Source organism: Gorilla gorilla, chromosome 6 (assembly GCF_029281585.2).
Source record: "Gorilla gorilla gorilla isolate KB3781 chromosome 6, NHGRI_mGorGor1-v2.1_pri, whole genome shotgun sequence".
Classification (NCBI taxonomy): Eukaryota; Metazoa; Chordata; class Mammalia; order Primates; family Hominidae; genus Gorilla; species Gorilla gorilla.
In genome coordinates this window covers 45,320,544-45,342,286 of record NC_073230.2, presented here as the reverse complement: position 1 = coordinate 45,342,286, position 21,743 = coordinate 45,320,544, and the positions used below count along the sequence as shown (strand labels likewise).

At 37.2% G+C, this 21,743-nt stretch overlaps 1 protein-coding gene across 2 annotated transcripts in view; it reads right to left on the bottom strand.

Moving 5' to 3' along the window:
- Positions 1-21,743, bottom strand: part of NME8 (NME/NM23 family member 8) — a 58,032-nt gene that overhangs the window by 16,498 nt on the left and 19,791 nt on the right. For both annotated transcript variants that reach the window (XR_008667483.1, XM_019030612.4), the window contains exons 11-14: positions 12,977-13,152; positions 5,498-5,642; positions 4,694-4,801; positions 1,504-1,655 (exon numbers count right to left, since the gene is read on the bottom strand). Coding sequence is in view for 1 of the 2 variants with exons in the window: in XM_019030612.4 (XP_018886157.2) it covers positions 1,504-1,655; positions 4,694-4,801; positions 5,498-5,642; positions 12,977-13,152 (581 nt within the window). In the remaining variant the exon portion in view is untranslated. The remainder of the gene's footprint in view (positions 1-1,503; positions 1,656-4,693; positions 4,802-5,497; positions 5,643-12,976; positions 13,153-21,743) is intronic.

Below are 21,743 nucleotides of genomic sequence, written 5' to 3'. Positions count from 1 at the left end.
TTTGACCCAGCCATCCCATTACTGGGTATATACCCAAAGGACTATAAATCATGCTGCTATAAAGACACATGCACACGTATGTTTATTGCGGCATTATTCACAACAGCAAAGACTTGGAACCAACCCAAATGTCCAACAATGATAGACTGGATTAAGAAAATGTGGCACATATACACCATGGAATACTATGCAGCCATAAAAAATGATGAGTTCGTGTCCTTTGTAGGGACATGGATGAAATTGGAAATCATCATTCTCAGTAAACTATTGCAAGAACAAAAAACTAAACACTGCATATTCTCACTCACAGGTGGGAATTGAACAATGAGCTCACATGGACACAGGAAGGGGAACATCACACTCTGGGGACTGTTGTGGGGTGGGGGGAGGGGGGAGGGATAGCATTAGGAGATATACCTAATGCTAGATGACGAGTTAGTGGGTGCAGCGCACCAGCATGGCACATGTATACATATGTAACTAACCCGCACAATGTGCACATGTACCCTAAAACTTAAAGTATAATTAAAAAAAAAAAAAGAAAATAGAAGAAAGAAAATCATGAAGATAAAACCAAAAATAGTAGTTAGAAAAGAGAAAAAAATAGAACTCATGAATAAATTAAATTTTTATTGTTTGAAAGAGAATGAAATAAGAAATGGTAAAGTAGAAATAATCACTGAAATGGAGAAAATATAATAATGATAAGAAATTACTTTACAAATTACATAGCTGGAATAGATAACTTCCTAGGAAAATATAATTTAACTATATTTACTCAAAGGGTGATAGAAAACTTTAATAGAGCAATTTCCATAAAACAAACAGAGAAAGCAATCAAATAATTATCCCACAAAAAAACAACAGGCCCAGATATTTTCAAGGGAAAATTTTACCAGACCTCCAAATACCAATCTCAGTGCTGCTTACACACTTTTGGAGCACTGAAAAATATATTCACATTCCTTATGAAGTATTCCATTGATTTCTAAACCTGATCGATATCAAACCAAAAAAATGGAAAGCAGAGATCAATCTCACTTTTAAGTCTCAATACGAAAAAAAAAACAAGTAAAATATAAGCAAATAGTATCCAATAGCGTATCTAAAAATGCATCATAACTAAGCAACATCTATATAGGAATGGAAGGATATAGTTCAATATTTGAAATATCATTAACATGATATTCCGTACTAAGATATCCATGGAAAAAACAACTCATCATTTTCATAAATTCTGAAAAAGACTTCAGCAAAATTCAATATCATTTCTGATTAAGAGAAAGACAGAGAAGGATGAGGGAGGGAGAGGTGAGAGAGATAGCAAGAGAAAATACGACAAAGTTAATTGTTGAATCTAAATGAAGGATAGGAGTACTCATCGCAACTTTTCTTTTTTTTGAATTTTCTGTTTCCTGTTTTGCTTTTCTGCTTGTAAATTTTTTAAATGTTCACAAAATTTGGAGAAAATGTATACATTCACTTTTATTCTTAAATATTTACCTCTTTGTTCACTTGTTGCATGAGGTTTAATCAAGCCTAAAGTGCTTTGAAGAGGAAAGAAATGCTGTATTTCCCTTTCAGCGGTTTCTAATGAATCGCTGCCATATAACTGGTTGACCGGCAAACTGTCCATTGCAAATTGTGCACATAAACTTTGAAAAAGAAGTCAGGTTTAAAAGCTATTAGAACAGAACAGAATAATATAACACAATTTCTATAAGTTATTCAAAAGTTATCAAATAACAGCAAATCATTCCAGATCTTGACACTGTGCAAAAGGAAGTAAGTACATGGCGGCTTAGGGCATGCTACTTCTTTTCAAGGAGGTAACGGTTATTAGGAAGAAAGGATGTGATCATTTAAATCATCAAGACGATGAATATTAACAGATAACTATGAAAGAGGGATGAATGCCGATATGGTTTGGCTTTGTTCCCACCCAATTCTCATGTTGAATTGTAATCCCCCAAATCCCCACAAGTCATGGGCAGGACCTAGTGGGAGCTAACTGAATCATGGGGGCAGTTTCCCCCATGCTGTTCTTGTGCTAGTGAGTGAGTTCTCAAAAGATCTGATGGTTTTACAAGCACCTGGTATTACAAGCCCTGCTGGCACTCATTCTCTCTCCTGCTGCCCTGTGAAGAGGTACCTTCTGCCATGATTATAAGTTTCCTGAGGCTTCCCCAGCCATGTGGAACTGTGAGTCAATTAAACCTCTTTTCTTTATAAATTACCCAGTCTTGGATATTTCTTCATAGCAGCATGAGAACGGACTGATATAGATGCTCTGTGCAGTGAAAAAGCTCAGAGGGTAGAATCCTTGTTGCATTACTTGCTAGCTGTGTGATATTAGGGAGCTGCTTAACTTCTCTGTGCTTTAGTTGTATCAAATATAAATACGACAATAAAACCTGTTTCAGAAGGTGATTTTGCAGATGCAATCAGATGATGCCTTTGAAATATATGGTGTGTGTATTGAACTCTAAATAAATTTTCTTCTGTGGCTTTCACCATGTGATAATGCTTCACATTATCAAGCATTACATGGCATTTGACTCTAGACCAAAGATACAAAATTATAAACATTAAATCCAGAAGATGCTGTAAGGGAAACCTCCAGGTGAGCAACAACAGCAATAAAAGAGAAGTAGACAGGACAGCTTTGTGGGAAGAGGCAGGAGTGATGCTGATAATACCAGACCATCCACATTAGATTAGACAGTTTATTGTTATGCTTTCTTTCCTATAAATAAGCATGCATCTCTTGAATCAGTTGTTGCTCTTTGGTATTTCTTCAGTTGTCCTTTTTATCTGTTTTTCTATCTATCTATGCATATTTCAGTAGCAAATAATGCTCACTGCCCATTTCACTTTTTTCCCTTTAAACAGTCCAGGGCAATCAACCCAACAAATTCCAGCTGTGGTGAATAATGTTCCTTCCCGCTAATACTGATGTGGATTCTCCACATCACTGGAAACTTGGTTTTCTGTCCCCAGCTTCCAGATCCTCTTCTTTTCTCTCTGGTCTCAATGACTCATTCAGGGTTTTGTTTGTTTGTTTTTGTTTTTTTGCCTTATCACCTTGACCTTTCCATTCTGCCCTTGGCTGTTCCCACACCTCTAATTTGGAGATACTTTCAGCCCTAGTCCCTTGGACTCTGTGATTGCCAGGGGTGAGGGATTTGCACAATGACTGAATGAAACAGCCTGAGCCATCCTGAGCACTTACTCTACTCAATGCAGAGCATTCTCCCAACCCTGTTGGGAGATGTTATGCTGTTAAACATGATTATTGGAAAATGTCAGGGGAGGAATAGTGGGATAGAGGGAGTAACAGGTAACAATGAGGGGTTGCTGTGCTTCTCTTCTACGCAAATTATCATATTTTGGATAAAACAATGCCAGCATAGAATCCGATATTCAGGCACAGGAAAGGGGTGAAGTTCCATTTAAAGAGTTATTCCTAAAGCAACCGTAAGTGGTGGGTGGAGCCAAGGAAAGTGGAAAAGTGGGGATCAATTAGAAATAAAGATTAAGATCAATTGTGAACATGGGGCAATTTTCAGTATGATAGTGGGGTGGAGATGGGGCAGTAACTGAGAGCCTCCACACTTGGTGCCACAGTGTCTAGACCAGTGTGCCTACTGGCACACGCCTTGTGTTGATAGCAATCCCTCTCTCTGGTAGCATGCATTGCATTCTATGCCACATTTTATTAAATGATTCCATGGCACTCTGCTCACACCACTTGCAGAGGTTCTATGCTTATTATCCTTCACAGTCATTGGCACATAAGCAAAGACATAATTGAGTAGGGCTAACTAAGGGGCAATACATGTTAATGCAACACAAGTCAGATTTAAGTGTATCCCACCCAAAAGAAAGCACTTCAGCTTTCATGTAAGTGAGGCTTCATAACTATTGTTATTTATTGTGTCAACATGTATGTCAGGTTTGCAGTGCCTCAAAGAGCATCTATATTCTTGCACACCTGAAGGGGGTATGAGGGGTGTCCTTTCTTCCTTTGAATTGAATCCTACCCTAAAATCAGCATGAAGAATTCAAGGGAATTGAAATTCAATTTGTTTCCATCAGCTTCATGCCAAGTATGGAGATGCATGAGATACTATTTCTATCCTGCAGATGATACTAAGCCTAGCAGGTAAGCTCAGAAAATATTGAAAGAGTTCCCCCTATGTGTCAGGTAATATGCCAGGGGTCAAGTTGATTACAAAGTTTAGCTGATTTCTAAGATTAATCAGTAAGCTAAGTCAATAAATGTTCCCACTAAATTGTAGAGTACATATTCAATTAGTCATCATTGTCTTAAAACTCATGATCAGTTAAAGAAGCTACAGCTGCCACCATAACCTTCTCAAAGGAATTTCTCCTAAATAGCGGGTAGGGTGGATATTTCTCCCAAGAGATGACCTGTTGACTGAAATATACACCTCTTAGCTCCCAGCCCCAAGCCTAGCACCTCACAATGGTTTCTTGCAAATCCTTGGCCATCCTCAGGCTGTCACTGGGTTGGACCTCCAGTCATAAGCAGTCCACTCCTTCCCCAGGAAAGGTAGCTTTCCTGAGAAGCTCCCTTGGACTAGAGCTGTGGTTCCAATACTCTACATCTAAAAAGGTGTTTAAAATGGAGCCCACGAAAACAGATAGTGACCCGTGGTATGAATCCTACCTCTCTGGAAAATATTCAATGGCTTCTTCAACAGTTCTTGGTCCCAGTAATTGTTTCCAGTATTGTAAGCCATTGTCTCTCAATAAAACAAGGGCTAGAGATGGACCACTATTAGAAAAGAAAACAAAGAAGAGGTAATAACAAGTGTAGCTCAGTAGCTAATTATGTATAGGCAATCAAATGCATATTGTTAAATAGATCAAAAACATGTAACATGTAAAATAATCTTTTAACAGAGGTCTGCTATTTTTTTCCATTGATATGTTTTCAAGAGCATATCTATAAAAGAATAGAAGCAGGGAAAGGAAGGGAAGGGGAGTGCCATGACTCTTGTAGATGTTTCTTTCATTGTTCCCATGGTCCTGCTGGTTTATATGCCCTTGCAGGATTTCAGCCTCAATTGCTATTTCAGTCATTCTTCCAGAAAGAAACCCAGCACATTTCTAGCAACTCATTCTTTCCTAGAACTAGTTAACTATAAGATTACAAAAGCTCTTGAGAGTCAGTCAGTTCTCTGCTTAAACTTGATAGTATTGTACACCCTGGACTTCTGGTGTTCAACTCAATGGGACTCCAGTAACTTCCTCTGAGACCTTCCTACTATTCCAGTAACATTCCAGGAAGACTAGAGAAGACAGGCAGGTGAGCAGAGGATTGGGATGGGAGCAGGACTGGTAGAGAAGTAAATTCAGAACATGTTTACAGACTTGAGGAGTTTGGCAGCTTAAATAGAAACCAGACTTAAGAGAAAGTTTACATGATTCAAAAATAAATCAGACTGAATTTTCTCAACCTGAATTCTACCTGGTCATGTTTTCTATAAGTTTATTAAAATAGTCTTCATTTTCATATTCCTTGCACAGTGCTTGTGCTTCTTTTTCCGATAATACTACTCGTCTTTGCTCCAGTATTTTGAAGTCTTCATCTTTAATAATACGCAAAACATCATCTAAATAAAAACAGTTACATAATAAGTTTTAAACTGGTAGATTACTGGTTATGTACACAATACATAATATACTATCATGAGGGCATACAATGCACTTTATTCTCATACGAAATTTTGAAAGTTTGCAGAAATACCTCCTTAGGTTTTAATTTAAGGTGAATAGTATCTCTTAACATCTCATTATGATGCTATTTCCAATTTTTCATCGTATAGGAATCATGCATGCACACACATACACATATACAACACACACACACACACATAGGTATCTCATTAAATATTTTTCTTGGGTGTATGCATGTGAATGTGAGTGATTGTGTGTGTGTGTGTGTGTGTGTGTGTGTGTGTGTGTGTAGATAGTAACCTAAATAATCAACCAACACAATTATGGAAGTCATTACAAATAATTTTTATGTTCAATAACCATGATTTGATTTGTCCCATTTGGGAATAAACAAGGTGATTGAATACCTGAAGGTATTTCTCAACCTTCTTCTCTCTTGCCTACTTCCCACTACAGAAGCCTGGAAAATCCAATACTCACACCTCCATCCTTCCTTACAGATAGTGTGGCAGTGTGATCCAGCTATGGTCAATGATATTTATAGGAAATACACTGGGGACTCTTCTGAGAGAGGCACTCAGGGAGAACCTCTGTCCTACACCACCTTCTGCTTCCTGCTTTTGAATGTTTGAGGGACATGATCTTTGGAGCTGTGCAGGTCATCTTGTGACAAAGAAGAATAAGTCAAAAGCACAAATATTACTAAGATCTTGAACAGCCTTAAGCTCCTTATTGAGGCCAAAAAACAGGAAATAAAGTGAATAAAGTAGAACTAAGCAAACAATTGTAAGGAAAGAATAAAACAAAGTATCATGCATGTTAATACAGTTTAAGAAATAATTTGCTTCAGAACTACCTCACAGAAAAAAAAGGAAAACACAGGATATATAGCTCTTGAAAGTTGAAAAAGTGGAATCATATTAATTCTTAGAAGACACTGAAGTTTTTTTTTAATTACTAATTTTGTAAAAAGATTTCTCAAATGAGGGTACCTGATGACCACAGTTTAAAAATTGACAACCAATCCCCAAGCAATTGCCATATAATGTTAATAGCTTCTTGAAATGACTCACGATAAAAGCTCAGGAAAAATATTCAGGGAAGGTAAATCTGCATAAAGCTAAAAAAGTAGATTTAATGGGAGAGTAGGTCGATTGTCAATCCTTGAGAATCCTGGAGATTGCCTTCCCTAATTTGCACTGTCTCAGTTAGGTGATCACAAAGGAATTATAAACCAGGTGTAGAGAGGGTCCTCACCGTCCAACGGATAAATTGAAAAAATATTGGTGAGTATGCCTTATTTGCAAGATGGCATTGAGTTTCTTTGTTTCACTCTAAATTCCATGATGAATATAATAATAAATATTTTATTTTGCTTGCACTATGTCCATGAGAATTTTCAAACATCCTTTCAAGCATTCCAGTGACACTATCTGATGCCATATTTGGTGACAGGTATGAAGACACACAGAATTCCTGGTTCTAGATAAAGGTGTCTAGCAATTGCATAGAAGTTTCATGGAATAACCTGATGCATAAAAAATCATACTTCAAAGCCCCGAACACCTTGTTGACCTTTCTTTCTTTCTTTCTTTCTTTCTTTCTTTCTTTCTTTCTTTCTTTCTTTCTTTCTTTCTTTCTTCTTCTTCTTTTCTTTCTTTCTTTCTTTCTTTCTTTCTTTCTTTCTTTCTTTCTTTCTTTCTTTCTTTCTTTCCCTTCCTCCCTCTCTCCCTCCTTCCTTCCTTCCTTTATTTCTTTTCTTTTTTTCTTTTTCTTGACAGGGTCTCACTCTGTCGCCCAGGCTGGGGTGCAGTAGCACCATCTCAGCTCACTGCAACCTCCACCTTCCAGGTTCAAGTGATTCTCCTGCCTCAGCCTCCCCAGCAGCTGGGACCACAGGCATGGGCCACCACACCCGGCTACGTTTTCTATTTTTAGTAGAGATGAGGTTTCACCACGTTGTGCAAGCTGGTCTTGATCTCCTGGGCTCAAGCAATCCGGCTGCCTGGCCTCCCAAGGTGCTGGTACTACAGGCGTGAACCACAGCACCTGGCCCACACCTTGATACCTTACTTCTCATCAATCAGAGGCAAATTTCTAAGTAAGGTGCTTAATAGTTAAATAAATGTGTAAAGATCAGTTCATTCTTAGATATCTATACAATCTTGAAAAACAATTGAGCAAAAATAAAGGAAAAATATTTTGCAAGTATCTAAATAAATCAAGCCACAACCACCAACAACAAAAACTGAATTATCTACAAAGGAACAAAAACCAAGCTGACAGCAGACTTTTTCTCTGCAATACAACTTTGTGCTCACAAATTTGATAATTCAGATAAATTGACCCATTCCTTGAAATACACTGAGTATTAAATACCAAAACTCACACAACGAGAGCTAGGTAATATGATTAGCCCTATATCTATTAGATAAATTGAATTAATCCTTAATAACATTCTGAAAAATACAGCACCAGGACTAGATTATTTTGCTAGTGAATTCTACAAAACGTTTAAGGAATAAATGACACCAATTCTCTGGAAACAATTTATTTTTTTCAGCAAATAGAAGCAGAGGGAACACTTTCTAACTCATTCCATGAGGCCAGGCTTACCATAATATTCAAAAAGATATTACAAGGAAAAAAAACTAAAGACCAATAGCTCTCATGAACATAGGAGCAGAAATTCTTAACAAAATATTAACCATTCAAATTTAACAATGTATAAAAAAGTTACAAACCATGACCAAGCTGGATTTATTCCAAGTATGCCAGGGTGGTTCAACATTTGCAAGTCAATTAACATAATCTCCACTAATAGGATAAAGAAGAAAAGTCATATGATTATGTTAGTAGATGCAGAAAAATCATATGACAAATTTAATACCAATTCATCATAAAAATTATTACCAGAGGAGGAATAAAGGGAAACTTTCTCAACTTACTAGAGAACATCTTCAAAAATCCTACAGTTAACACTGTCCTTAATGGAGAGAAACTAGAGGCTTTGCCTCTAAGATCGGAAAAAAAAGCAAAGCTACTCCCTCTCACTACTCCTCTTCAAATTCATACTGGAAATCTTAGCTAAAGAAATAACACAAGAAAAGGAAATAAAAGGTATACTGATTCAGAATGAGGAAATGAAACTATTGTTCTTCACAGAGGGCATGACTGTCTATGTAGAAAATCCCAAAGAATCATCATCATCATTGTCAACAACAACAACACAAAACTTCGGGCACTGATAAGAGACAATTATAGCAAAGGTTCAGGTTATAATTAATATACAAAAGTCAATTTTTTTCTATATACCAGAAATGAGCAATTGGAATTTGAAATTTAAAGCAAAACAATTTATACTAGCACTAAAAAAGAAAATACATGGGTAAAAATCTATCAAAATATGTAAAGAATCTAAATGAAGAAAACTACAAAACTCTGGTGAAAAAAAATCAAAGATCTAAATAAATGGAGAGATATTCCATATTCATAGATAACAAGACTTAATATGAAGATGTCAGTTTTTCCCAACTTGATCTGTAGATTAAACACAATCCCAACCAAAAGCCCAGCAAGTTATTTTGTGGATATGGAAATTGACAAACTGATCTCAAGTTTATATGAAAAGGCCAAAGATGTAACACAGTATTGAAGGAGAAGAACAAAGTTAGAGAAGTGATACTACCAGACCTAGCCACATTGATTAATGGAACAGAGCAGAGAGCCCAGAAAAAGACCCACACAAACATAGTCAATTGGTTTGTGATAAAGTTGCAAAGGCAATACAATGGAGGAAGGACAGTCTTGTCAACAAATGGTGCTGAAATAATTAGAAATACCCTCTCAAAACAATAAGTCTAGACACAGACCTTATGCTATTCATAAAAATAACCCAAAATGGATGATAGACCTATATGTAAAACACAAAACTATAAACTTTCTAGAGAATAACACAGAAGAAAATCTAGGTGACCTTGTGGTTAGCAATGAGTTTTTAGATACAACATTAAAACCGCAATCCAAAAAGAAATAACTAATAAGCTGGACTAAATTAAAAATAAAGACTTTTCTGTGAAAGACACTTTTAAGAAACCAAGAACCAAAAACTTGGAGAAAATATTTGCAAACCACATACATGATAAAAGGCTTGTATTCAAAATAAACAAAAAAAAAACCTTTCTACTCAACAATGAGGAAAATGAACAACTCAATTAAGAAATGGGCAAAAAGTATAAAGAGACAACACATCATCAAAGAAGATATAGAGATGATTAGTAAGCATATGAAAAGAAGCTCTGCATAATATGTCATTAGGGAATTGTAAACAAGGACAACACTAAGGTAATATTATTTACCTATTAATGTAACTAAACTCCCAAAAACTGACAATACCAAATCCTGGCAAGGTTGTAGAGCAACAAGAACTCTGATTCATTTCTAACAAAAATGGAAAGTGGTACAGGTGCTTTGGAAGACATTTTGGCAGTTTCTTACAAACTACACATACTTTTACAGCATGATCCTATACTCATGCTCCTAGATATTTACCCAATTAAATCGAAAACTTACATCCACACAAAAACCTGCATATGAACACCTACAGCAATTTTCTTCATAATGGCTGAAAACTGGAAGCAACCAAGATGCCCTTCTATAGGTAACTACACAAATAAACTTAGTTGCATACATACAATGGAATATTATTCAGTGATAAAAAGAAATGAACAATCAAGTCACCAGAAGACATGGAAGAACACAAAATGCACATTGCTAAATGAAAGAAGTCAATCTGAAAAGGCTGTCTACTGGCCGGGTGTGGTGGCTCACACCTGTAAATCCAGCACTTTGGGAGGCAAGGCAGGTGGATCACTTGAGGTCAGGAGTTCTAGACTACCCTGGCCAACATGGGGAAACCCCCTCTCTACTAAAAATACAAAAATTAGCCGGGCATGGTGGCACACCTGTAATCCCAGCTACTTGGGAGACTGAGGCAGGAGAATCTCTTGAACCTGGGAGGCGGAGGTTGCAGGGATCTGAGGTCACCCCACTGCACTCCAGCCTGGGTGACAGAGCAAGACTCCATCTCAAAAAATAAAAATAAATAAAAACAAATATATATATATATATATATATATATATATATATATATAATGAAAAGGCTATATATTGTATGATATCAACTCTAAGACATTCCGTAACATATCAAATAACAAAACGATCAGTGGTTGCCAGGGGTTAGGAGAGAGAAAGAGATTAGTAGGTAAAACACAGGGGATTGTTAGGGTGGCAATTCTATTCTGTATGATACTATAATGGGAATACCTGACATTATGCATTTGTCACAATCCATAGGATGAACAAAATAAACAGTGAAACTTAATGTAAACTATGGACTTTAGTTAATGATATTTTAACAATATTGGTTCATTAACTGTAAAAGTGTATCACAGTAATACAAGATGTTGATAGGAGAAGGTGGGAGGGAGCAGGTATATGGGAACTCTGTAGTATTTTTCTTAATTTTTCTCGAAGTCCTCAATGGTTTAATATTTTGGCTTGATTTTTCTGTAAATCTAAAACTGTTCTGTAAAGTCTATTTATTTAAAAATAACATGTATTTGAAAATATTGTCTTTTTTAAATATTAAAAGACATTGAAAATGGCAAAAAGACAAAAATAAAACAAAATCTTCCAAAAAAGAGAACCCCATGTCTAATCATTTTACTCATAAATTCCAGTAAACATTTAAGATATAACTCAAATTCTACATTATCTCGTCCATAAAATAGGAGTGACTGCTTCTCATCTCACTTTATGAACCTGCATTACTCTGACACCAAAACCAGATAAAAACATTACAAGAAAAGAAATCAACATATATCCCTCCTGAATATAGACACAAAAATTCTCAACAAAATATTAGCAAATCAAATCCTGCAGTGTGTAAAAAGGATAATACATGACAGCCAAGTGGGATTTTTCTGGAGAACGCAAGGCTGTTTCAACATCAATAATCAAAATAATCCACCATATTATCAAAATGAAGGAAAAACACAATCACATCAATAGATACAAAAAAATTGAGAAAAACACAACATCCTTTCCTGATAAAAATTCTCTCCACACTAGGAAGAGGTGGTAATTTTCTTAATCTGATAAAGGACATACACAGCTAACATACTTAGTGGTAAAAGACCAAATGCTTTTGCTATAAGATCAGGTACAAGGCAAAGATGTCTTCTCTCATCACTCCAATTCAGCGTCATACAGGACGTGCTAGCTAGCTCAATGAGGAAAGAAAAAGAAATAAAAGGCATACAGATGGAAATGAAGAGGAACAAGTATTTCACTTTGCAAACCCTATTACTGTGTATATCAATGATTCTCAGCCGGAGAGATTTTGCCCCACAAGGGGCATTTGGCAACCTCCAGAGACATTTTTGACGTTGTCACAATTTGAGAGGTGGGGCAGGGGGGAAGAGGGGTATGACACTGACTTTTAGTGAGTAGAGGCCAAGGATGCTGCTACACATTTTACAATGCACATAACACAGTCAATCCTCCACCCTGGACAAAGAATGATCTGGCCCAAAATGTAAGCCGGTCTGAGGTTGAGAAATCCTGGTCTACATAGAAATGCCAAGGAAACTATGTCAAAACTCCTAGAAAGCTCCTAGGTAGTTGGACAAGTCAGAGAATAAAAGGCCAATATATAAATATTAATGGTAATTATGTTTCCATATATTAGGTATAAAAAAAGAATGAACAGTGTCAATTTATGACTTGTGTTCTTGTTCTGCCATATTCACTCTGCTATAAGAATATGGGATGAGATTAAAAAGAACTAACTCTTTATGTGCCAGGTACTTTATTTGTGTTTTCTCATTTTAATGTTCTGAATTTTACACGTGAAGAAATAAACTTGGTAAAATATCTTGTTCAAGTCACACTATCAGTTATGGTAGATCCCAGCTTTGAACTGGGGCATTTCAGACATAGAAGCTTTAAATCTTTATTATGTAATAATTCCTACAATGTTAAAATCTACTCTAACAAATTCACAGGTTAGAAAATACCTTGTAAACTCTTCAGCTACAAATATGTTTTATTCACTATTAAGATATTAGTAAGTTAATACATTAATTTCTTAAGGTGCATTTTCTTCAATGTTAAATTTTAAAACAATGTCTTTAAATGCAATTATACTAGGGTTTATTCAAATCTCATCTATATAAAATACTTAAACAATTTATGCTTGATTCCCTACCTTTCCTTTCATGAAAGAGATTTGGTCGAAGTAATGCCAATGTCTTTTCTAATTTCATGCTTTTCATTTTTTTAAAATCGGGGAAGAAAGCATCCATGAACTTAGCAACATTAGTTGCATCCTCTTCAACATCACAAACCTGAGCTAAATGTTGTCTTTCCAGATATTCTTGTAAACTGTCAAAATCCAAAATATAATTTAAGATTATTATAAACTGAAGTTTATAACCATGCCAACAAATTAAATCTGATAATATGTTCAGAAATTACTAGAAGTTTAATAAAACAAAAATTAAATGTCATGTAAAGATAAATTGTATCTCCCTATTATATCCAATAATATGATACTTAATTCAACTTTTTATTGAGCCCACTACAAAAATTACTTATATGATATTATCTATGTTTGACTTTATGAGAGAATAAACAAAGATCAAAATAAAATTTTGTGTTTTTAAGGAAAAATTTTTCTTTTCCCTATGTAGAACTTTCCAGATAGTTTTTAATTTTCTTTTTAATCTTGTCTTTGAACTAAGGGTTATCTAAAAGTGCATTTCATATTTTCAAATGAACATTTCCAATTACCTTTTTATTGTTTATTTCCAATTTTATTGAATTATAATCAGAAAAATATATGTGGTAAAATTTTGATTAAAAATTTGTTGAGGTATTCTTTGTGTAAAAGAAAAAATTATTTGTAATGTGTAAGGTTGTATACATGTTTATGTTTCATATATTATAGATAACTTATTATCTATCTATATATATATATATATAGTTTTTTTTGAGATGGAGTCTCGCTCTGTCACCAGACTGGAGTGCAGTGGTGCAATCTTGGCTCACTGCTACCTCTGCCTCCCAAGTTCAAGCTATTCCCCTGCCTCAGCCTCCCGAGTAGCTGGGACTACAGGCGCGCACCACCAGCCCAGCTAATTTTTTTTTGTATTTTCATAGAGATGGAGTTTCACCATGTTGCCCAAGATGGTCTAGATCTCCTGACCTTGTGATCAGCCCATCTCGGCCTCCCAAAGTGCTCGGATTATAGGCGTGAGCCACCGCGCCCAGTCAATTTATTATATATTATTTATGGAATATGTATTTTTAATTCCTCTCATCCTTACTTATTCTTGTCTGCTAGCAGGTATTTTTTCCGGTTCTCCTTATTTTTCCAATAATTCCCTCCTTAGGTACTTAGCCATTATGTTGGTGGGGACACAATTTTTTCTTTTTTTGGGTGCCGTATTGTCATAAATGTTGCCTTCTACATCGTGTCTTTATCAAATTTAGCAATTTTAATGATCAGTGTTAATACTTTATTTTTCCTGGCTATTTTTTGGCCATCCCTTTATTTTCATCTTTTTTTTCTAAACAGAATATAGATGAGAAAAGTTGTTTAAATTTTTTATTTTGAAAAAAATTAAATTAATAGAAAAGTTGCAAGACTAGGACAAATAACTCCCATTTACACCCTTCATCTAGGTTCACCAACTGTTAACACTGTCCCATATTTGTTCTCTCTGTCTCCTGCTTTCATCCCCCAATGTGTGTGGGGGCTATAGGGGGCTGTGTGGGTGTGTGTGTGTGTGTGTGTGTCTTGGCAGATCCATTTGAGAGTAAGCTGCAGATATTTTAACCATTCACCTCTAAATACTTCAGGAAATATTACATTAATACAAAATTATTACCTCATAAACAGTCCGTATTCAATTTTCACCAATTTTCTAATACCGTCTTATCTGTAGTAATTTTTATATTAATCCAGGATTATATATTGCATGTAGTTGTCCCATCTCCTTAATTTGCTTTTATCTCCAACAGCGACTCAACCTCCTTTGTCTTTCATGATATTGATATGTTGAAGAGTCCAGGACAGTTGTTTGTAGACTTCCCTTCATTTTGGATGGTTTCAAACTATTGGATGGCCCAGTAGTTTCCTATTACATTCTGGTTATGAACCTTTGGCAGGAAAACTATCTTCATGAGCCTGCGTCCTTCTTGGTCCGTTACTTGCTCCATCACATAGGAGGTGTATGATGTCAGTTTTTCCCATTATTGGTGATATTAATGTAGTTGATATCCCCCCATTTTATCTACTGAAAAGCTACAATTTTCCCCTTATAATTAATAAGTAATCTCTAAGGACATTATATGAAACTGTGTATATATTTTTCACACAATAGTTTTAAACCCAATGATGATTCTTGTGCACATCATTAATATGATGGTTTTTAAATTAGGTTTTTTTAACCTTTACCTAGTAATGTCCATATGTGATGGGAAAATTAACCTTTTCATAGTTAGCCTAATAGCCATATTCTTGACTTTATTTTTTTCATCTTACTTTATCTAGACTATTTATTTTAAATTGAGGTTTCTTCTTTTTTCCCCTTATTTTGCTGGTCTGAGCAAACTGCTCTTCATTCCATGTTTTTCCGTTGTTAATGTGGAAGTTTTACTATACTTATCCACTGCACTAATGTTTACTGTCTTTTTCCTGCCCCTGTTGTCAGATATTTCCTGCCCCAAATATTTCTTGCATTCTGACACACTATCTCCCAACTTTAATACTCCATTTATGCCCTTTCTGCAAATAAGAACCTCAAAATACAACTGTCAAAATACTGCCTTCTTGATCTTTGAACCATTTTGCCACATACACCCAGAAACTTCTAGGTTTTGTTGAGATAATTTAGAATCTAGAAGAATTTTCTTCTATTTCTAGAGTCCTTCATCAGCTGTTATATTATAAAACCCAGAATTATGGACTGTATGTGTCTGTGTGTGTGTTCAGAGATTCCAAGGTTCACTGTTAAGAACTGTTTTTCTTTTTTTTCCTCCCATATTTTTGATTTGGTTGAGTATATCCTCACATATTTTCCACAGAAGGAGTATATAGGTGATATATTGCTAAGTATGTCCTTGAAGATCTTCATTTGCTCTACCAGGTAAACATCTTAGCTTTGTAAGAATGCAGGGGTTGCAGTCTTTTTCTTCCAGTAGTCCTAAAATGAGCCCTATGGCAGTCAAGTATTTTTCCCTTGTAAGTAACTTATTCTCAATTGCTGCCAAGTATGCAGTTGGTGGAAGGGATCCACCTAAAGTGCAAGTGCGATTTTAAATCAGTAATAAAACCAATTAAAAGTCTGGTTGCTTTTTATCAGCACCATGTACCAGCACTCCTAATCAACATTAGTGATAATGCGCCTATGTACTCTTGGAGTTCACACATATTCATTACTTATCCTTTCATAAGTAGTGTGCTGTACATGGTGCTCTATATAGAATCAATCAAAAAACAACAAAGCTATTGGCATTATTGCAATTTCTGCAATGTACTGTAAAATGGGAATTTCACCTATCTTTTTCTATTAAACATAGAGTGGAGATCAATTTTGAGAACATCATGGACAAATCTTCAAAAATTAAAGCTTTCAAAAAGCAAAAACTGTACTTCATTTTCTGTGACAGATTAATATATACAGACATACATGTGTTTTATTGTTAAAAAGATTAATTAAACAATTCATCTATCACTTTTTTCCTTTGGGACATTGTAACATTTATTTTTATTTTATACTCATATGTTTATATATTCAAAGGTCCATAAAGACTATTTTCTTTTCTTTTCTTTTCTTTTTTTTTTTTTTTTGAGACAGAGTCTCACTCAGTCGCCCAGGCTGGAGTGCAGTGGCGCAATTTTGGCTCACTGCAATCTCCGCCTCCTGGGTTCAAGCAATTCTCCTGCCTCAGCCTCCCAAGTAGCTGGGATTATAGGCATGGGCCACCACGCCTGGCCAATTTTTGCATGTTTAGTAGAGACGGGGTTTCACCATGTTGGCCAGGCTGGTCTCGAGCTCCTGACCTCAAATGCTGGGATTACAGGCAGGAGCCACGGCATCTGGCCCATAAAAGACTATTTTCATTGTCTGTATTTTTATTCTAGCATAATTGTTTGCCTCATTCAGTAACTAGTACTTAAAAATAATTTCATCATACAGAGGAAGAGGCTGTTAAGAAGATGATCTGCTCTGGGTTTCAAACATATGAAGTATACAAGTGCTTACTCTGTCTGTCTGGAAACAGTGTGCAGTATTTCTTCCCAGGATGTTCCTGTATTTGTGTGTGGGGTGGGGGTGGGGTGGCATCAGTTGAGGGTGGACTATTGTAAGCCCTTGCAATTGGCAGACAAATGCATTTATTCTGGGAAAAAATTCCCCCATTATTTGTTGAATTATAGTTTGTCCATCTGTTCTTTCTCTGTGCAGAGTTTCTCATTAGCAATTGATCCCCTCAGTATATTATCCAGATTGCAGACTTGTGCTCTCATCCTGTCTAATTTTTTGTGTGTACTTTCAGCTGTTTCTTGCATCTGACTTTCCATGTCATTAATTTGAGTCTCAAACGATGATCATACCAATTCTCCACTAAACTTATAATTCAAATCACAATTTGTATAATTCAAGTTTGAAAGGCTTTTTAAATGTATACCTAGCAATTGAAGCTCAAGTCCTTTTTTTATTGTTATTTTATTTAAGGGTTTTTCTATATCTAAGCAGTTCTTTTTCACTAGACTTGTGTTGTGATTTTTGTACAGGCCTTCCTTTCTCTGGCTGCCAGTCTCCCTTAGGCAGGTACTCATTTTTCCTTGGTGGCTCACTGGGGCTTAGGTCTGATTTTTGATATGTGTTGGAAACCCTGTAGTTGGAAGGCAAGATGACCTCTACAAGCTTGTGCTGTAGAAGACAGTGGGTTATTATTCTTCTGCAGGGGCAATCAGGAAAAGCCCCCAGAGACCTAGCTAGGGCAAGGAATTCAATAATTCTACTCAGTTCTATCCTGGCCCTTTAGGAGTCAGGAAGTCTCAGTGAAGTCCACAAGTCTGTTATTCTCAGGGTCTGTGGTTGTCTGCAGGTCCTTGTTTTCTGGGGAGTTCAGGAGCTCCCCAAACTCTCGGTGGAGAAAACACCACACCACCCTCATCTTCTCCTGCCCTAGGGACCTGAACAGAGCTCCAGACCTCACTGACAGCCAGCTGCTTACCAGTTAAGCTTCCCTTTGACTATGGAGAGGAAAGAAAGCTTTGCAGATGGGAGTAGAGTCAGGGTATAGAATTCAGACTTCCCTGATCCCGGAAATACTTTTAAGGATTATTTTAGGAATTGTATCTATTATGTTTAATTTAAATGAGAATATCATAAAGGAAAAAATTAAGCTCCCTATAGCTATGACATGTATAGGGACAAATAGAGAGGCTACTGAGAAGAGAACAGATATTTTCTGTGGACAGAGGAATACAATATAGTAGAGGTGGTTGGAAAGTCACTCTGTCATAAAGACTTAAAACTGAAAGTGACCTCAGAGGTCGTCATCTAATTCTTCCCCATCTTTGTATCTCTAGGATTTGGCATATAGTAGGTCTTTAATAAATACTAGATGAATGAATCAACACATAACAAAATAAGTGAATGAATGAGAAGACTCTGCCAGTTACTACCTGTGTGACTCTGAGCGATGTAGCTAATGGAACCACACCTTCCTGATTTGTAGAAAGACTGGAAAGCAAAGATAAATTACACTATCCTTTGATTTCTTAAAACAGGCTGATTAAAGAGACAGACATGTAAATAATGTAATAAAAAGCCATCATGAAGGAAGCTGGAATGTGAACGACAAACATGGGTACCTCTGCCCTGTTTCCCTGGCTCTTCCCCCACCCTTCTGCAGCCACTGGAGCAGGCAGACCATCGATGGCATGGAGAGAGTTTCCCCACAACATGCGAATTCATAAGCTGTGAGTGTTTGTCTCCACAGGAATAACCAGCCAATAAAGCTCTGGGACTCCGCTGCTCTGTACACAGAGGGGTCATCAATCACTCCCAGTTCAATTGCTCTGCTTTTAACTTCTCTCCTCTCTCACCCTCTCCATCCCCACCACCCAGAGAGGAGAGTGAGCAGGCTGGGAGATAGGGGAGAGGGGGCAATAAAGAGTGAAAGTAAACAACTGAATAAATTGCGCATGAGAGTTTTTTGTCCTTATTCCTTTAGATTCTGGACCTACTTGAAAGATGTCACATGGAAGTGACAGTGCCTTTCAGGCCCTCCCTCCAGAGCAAGAGCTGTGAAAATAAGAACAAGCATTATAGAAGCCAGGGGAAAGCTTCCCCTCTGTCCTCTCAAGTTTTACTGAAAAACCAACAGGCATCAACAGACAAAAAGTAGATTAGTTGGAGAAAAAGCAGACAAATTTGATTAACATGTACACAGAGAGAACCACAGAGTGAGTACCCACCCTGCAATGAGGTTCAGAAGCCTATAGACCAAGCTTGTCCAACCTGCAGCCCACTGGCTGCATGAGGCCCAGGAAGGCTTTGAATGTGGCCCAACACAAATTGGTAAACTTTTTTTTTTTTTGAGATGGAGTCTCACTCTGTCACCCAGGCTGGAATTCAGTGGCTCGATCTTGACTCACTGCGATCTCTGCCTCCCAGGTTCAAGTGATTCTCCTGTCTCAGTCTCCTGAGTAGCTGGAACTACAGGCATGCACCACCACACCCAGCTAATTTTTGTGTTTTTAGTCGAGACTGGGTTTCACCATGTGGTCTCGATCTCCTGACCTCATGATCTGCCTGCCTTGGCCCTCCAAAGTGCTGGGATTACAAGCATGAGCCACCGCACCCAGCTCAAATTGGTAAACTTTTAAAAACATTATGATATATATTTTTTGCGAGTTCTTTTTTTTTTTTTTAAGTTCATCAGCTATCATTAGTGTTAGTGTATTTTATGTGTGGCCCAAGACAATTCTTCTTCCAGTGTGCCCCAGGGAAGCCAAAAGATTGGACACCCCTGTTATAGACCATCTGGCAAAACAGGTAATGGGAGCAGGGAGAAGAATTCTGTTGAAGGACAATAAAGGATGACTAGGGAGAATGAATGGACCAACGCACAGAAATTAACTTGTACACTATCTCCGTTCAGATGTGGTTACATTCTTGGTCTTATAGGGAGGGGAAGAAAAACAATTGTTCTTGTCGGATCTGAGGATCTTAGGCAGATAAAAGAAATTCAACTTCATTCTGTGCTTTGAGAGAGACTGCTGGCCGGGAGTGCTGGGGCAAGTCAGAGAGATTGTGAGACTTTTTCAGTTCAGCATGTCAAAGCGCCATATTTTGGGTATCAGTTTCTGAGCCCGAGCACACCAAACAAGCATGCTCCACACTGTCCCATGCTGTCTGCTGTGGCCAGCTTGGGATAAACATGGGCCAAAGGCACATGGGGACTCTAAGTTTAGAAAGGAAATACTGTAGACTGTGCCAGAGCAAGGTGTACACATTTCATTTCACTCTGATCTTGGCCCCTATAGTGCTTGCCCTTGTTCTGGAGGGAGAGCTGCTGGCACTTTCCTCTGACATGCCAATTAACATGCCTAAATTGTCCATGGTGTCATGCGAGTATGGGACAATTGCAGCTTCTCAAAGTTGGTTGTAATGGAGGTTTACTACCTAAACAATAGCGCCATGGAATGATGACTTCACTCGTCACATTAATGAGTGCTTCGTAGAACGCTTTTTGTTTTTTGAATGGCTCAAAATTTCTAGGATAAAATCTGGTATCTTTTTAAACTTAACACACCCTACCCAACAAACCTTCCCTCAGCCCACTCATTATTATTTTCCCTTAAAACCCTGAAAGTAACTGCTACTGTTTAAAAAGCTCCTTGCCAGCAGGATTTACCTTATGAGTTCCTTTATCCTGCGTACAACATGGAACTAATGATATTAGGATCTCCCACTTCCTAAAAATATGGCATCACTAGGAGCCAACAGAGGTAGGCACCCAAGAAAAGCCACTACGATTCATTAATAAGTCAAGAAGGACCAACAAGGGACATTCTGGATAGTCTCAGCCAGAAAATGCAATGGAGATGGGCTGCCAAGCAGGGGGAGACACATCCCAGGAAGCCTCAAGGCTCAGATACTCTAAGTATGTTCTTGCTCACCTGACTTTCTTTCCGGTGCAGCCTGACAACTGCTGTGTTACACTCTCCATTCTCTGAGTCTTCAGAGGAATAACAGGCACAAACAGCAGCACATAAAACCAACATTCTACAAATTATTTATATCCATTTTCTAATATTTTAAAATCCATCAACAAAAAATATACAACCGTTTTGTTCTCAGTAATTTGTAACCACAAACCATCTAAAGTAAAAGTGCATGTTTCATGTTTTTAGGGCACCGGGAAGGTGGAAGGGGAAGGTGGGGAGATGGGAGAGGAGACTGAGTTGGCAGGGATTATATACATGGTTCCAATACACCCTTCAAGCCCCAGCCCTTGTGGCCAGACTGGTATGCCCAGCTCTAGGAAGACAAACAGGGAAAAGGCCTCCCTTTCTAGTGGTCTTGACATAAACTTTCAGGGCAGTCACAGTGAGGGGAGCAAAGATCACTTGAGGGCCACCAAGCTGACTATCCAGAGGCAAAACTCCTTATCTGAGGAATTTAGAAGTAACTAGACTTCCCTATTATTTAAAGCTGGCATCTGGTACCAGGCTTAAAAAAAATTATAAGTAACTAGAATTTCTATACATCTCCGGAATGCATGCATGTTCAAACTCATTGTGCAACCCTTGCTGACATCAAGGCACCAACATGTCTACAAGTGCAATTATTTATCATGACCTGTGTGGCTAATAAGGTGCAAATTACCCTTAAGCTCCAGCTTTAAGGTCCATAAATATCCCTAAACAAAAATCCACCATGGCGAGCTCA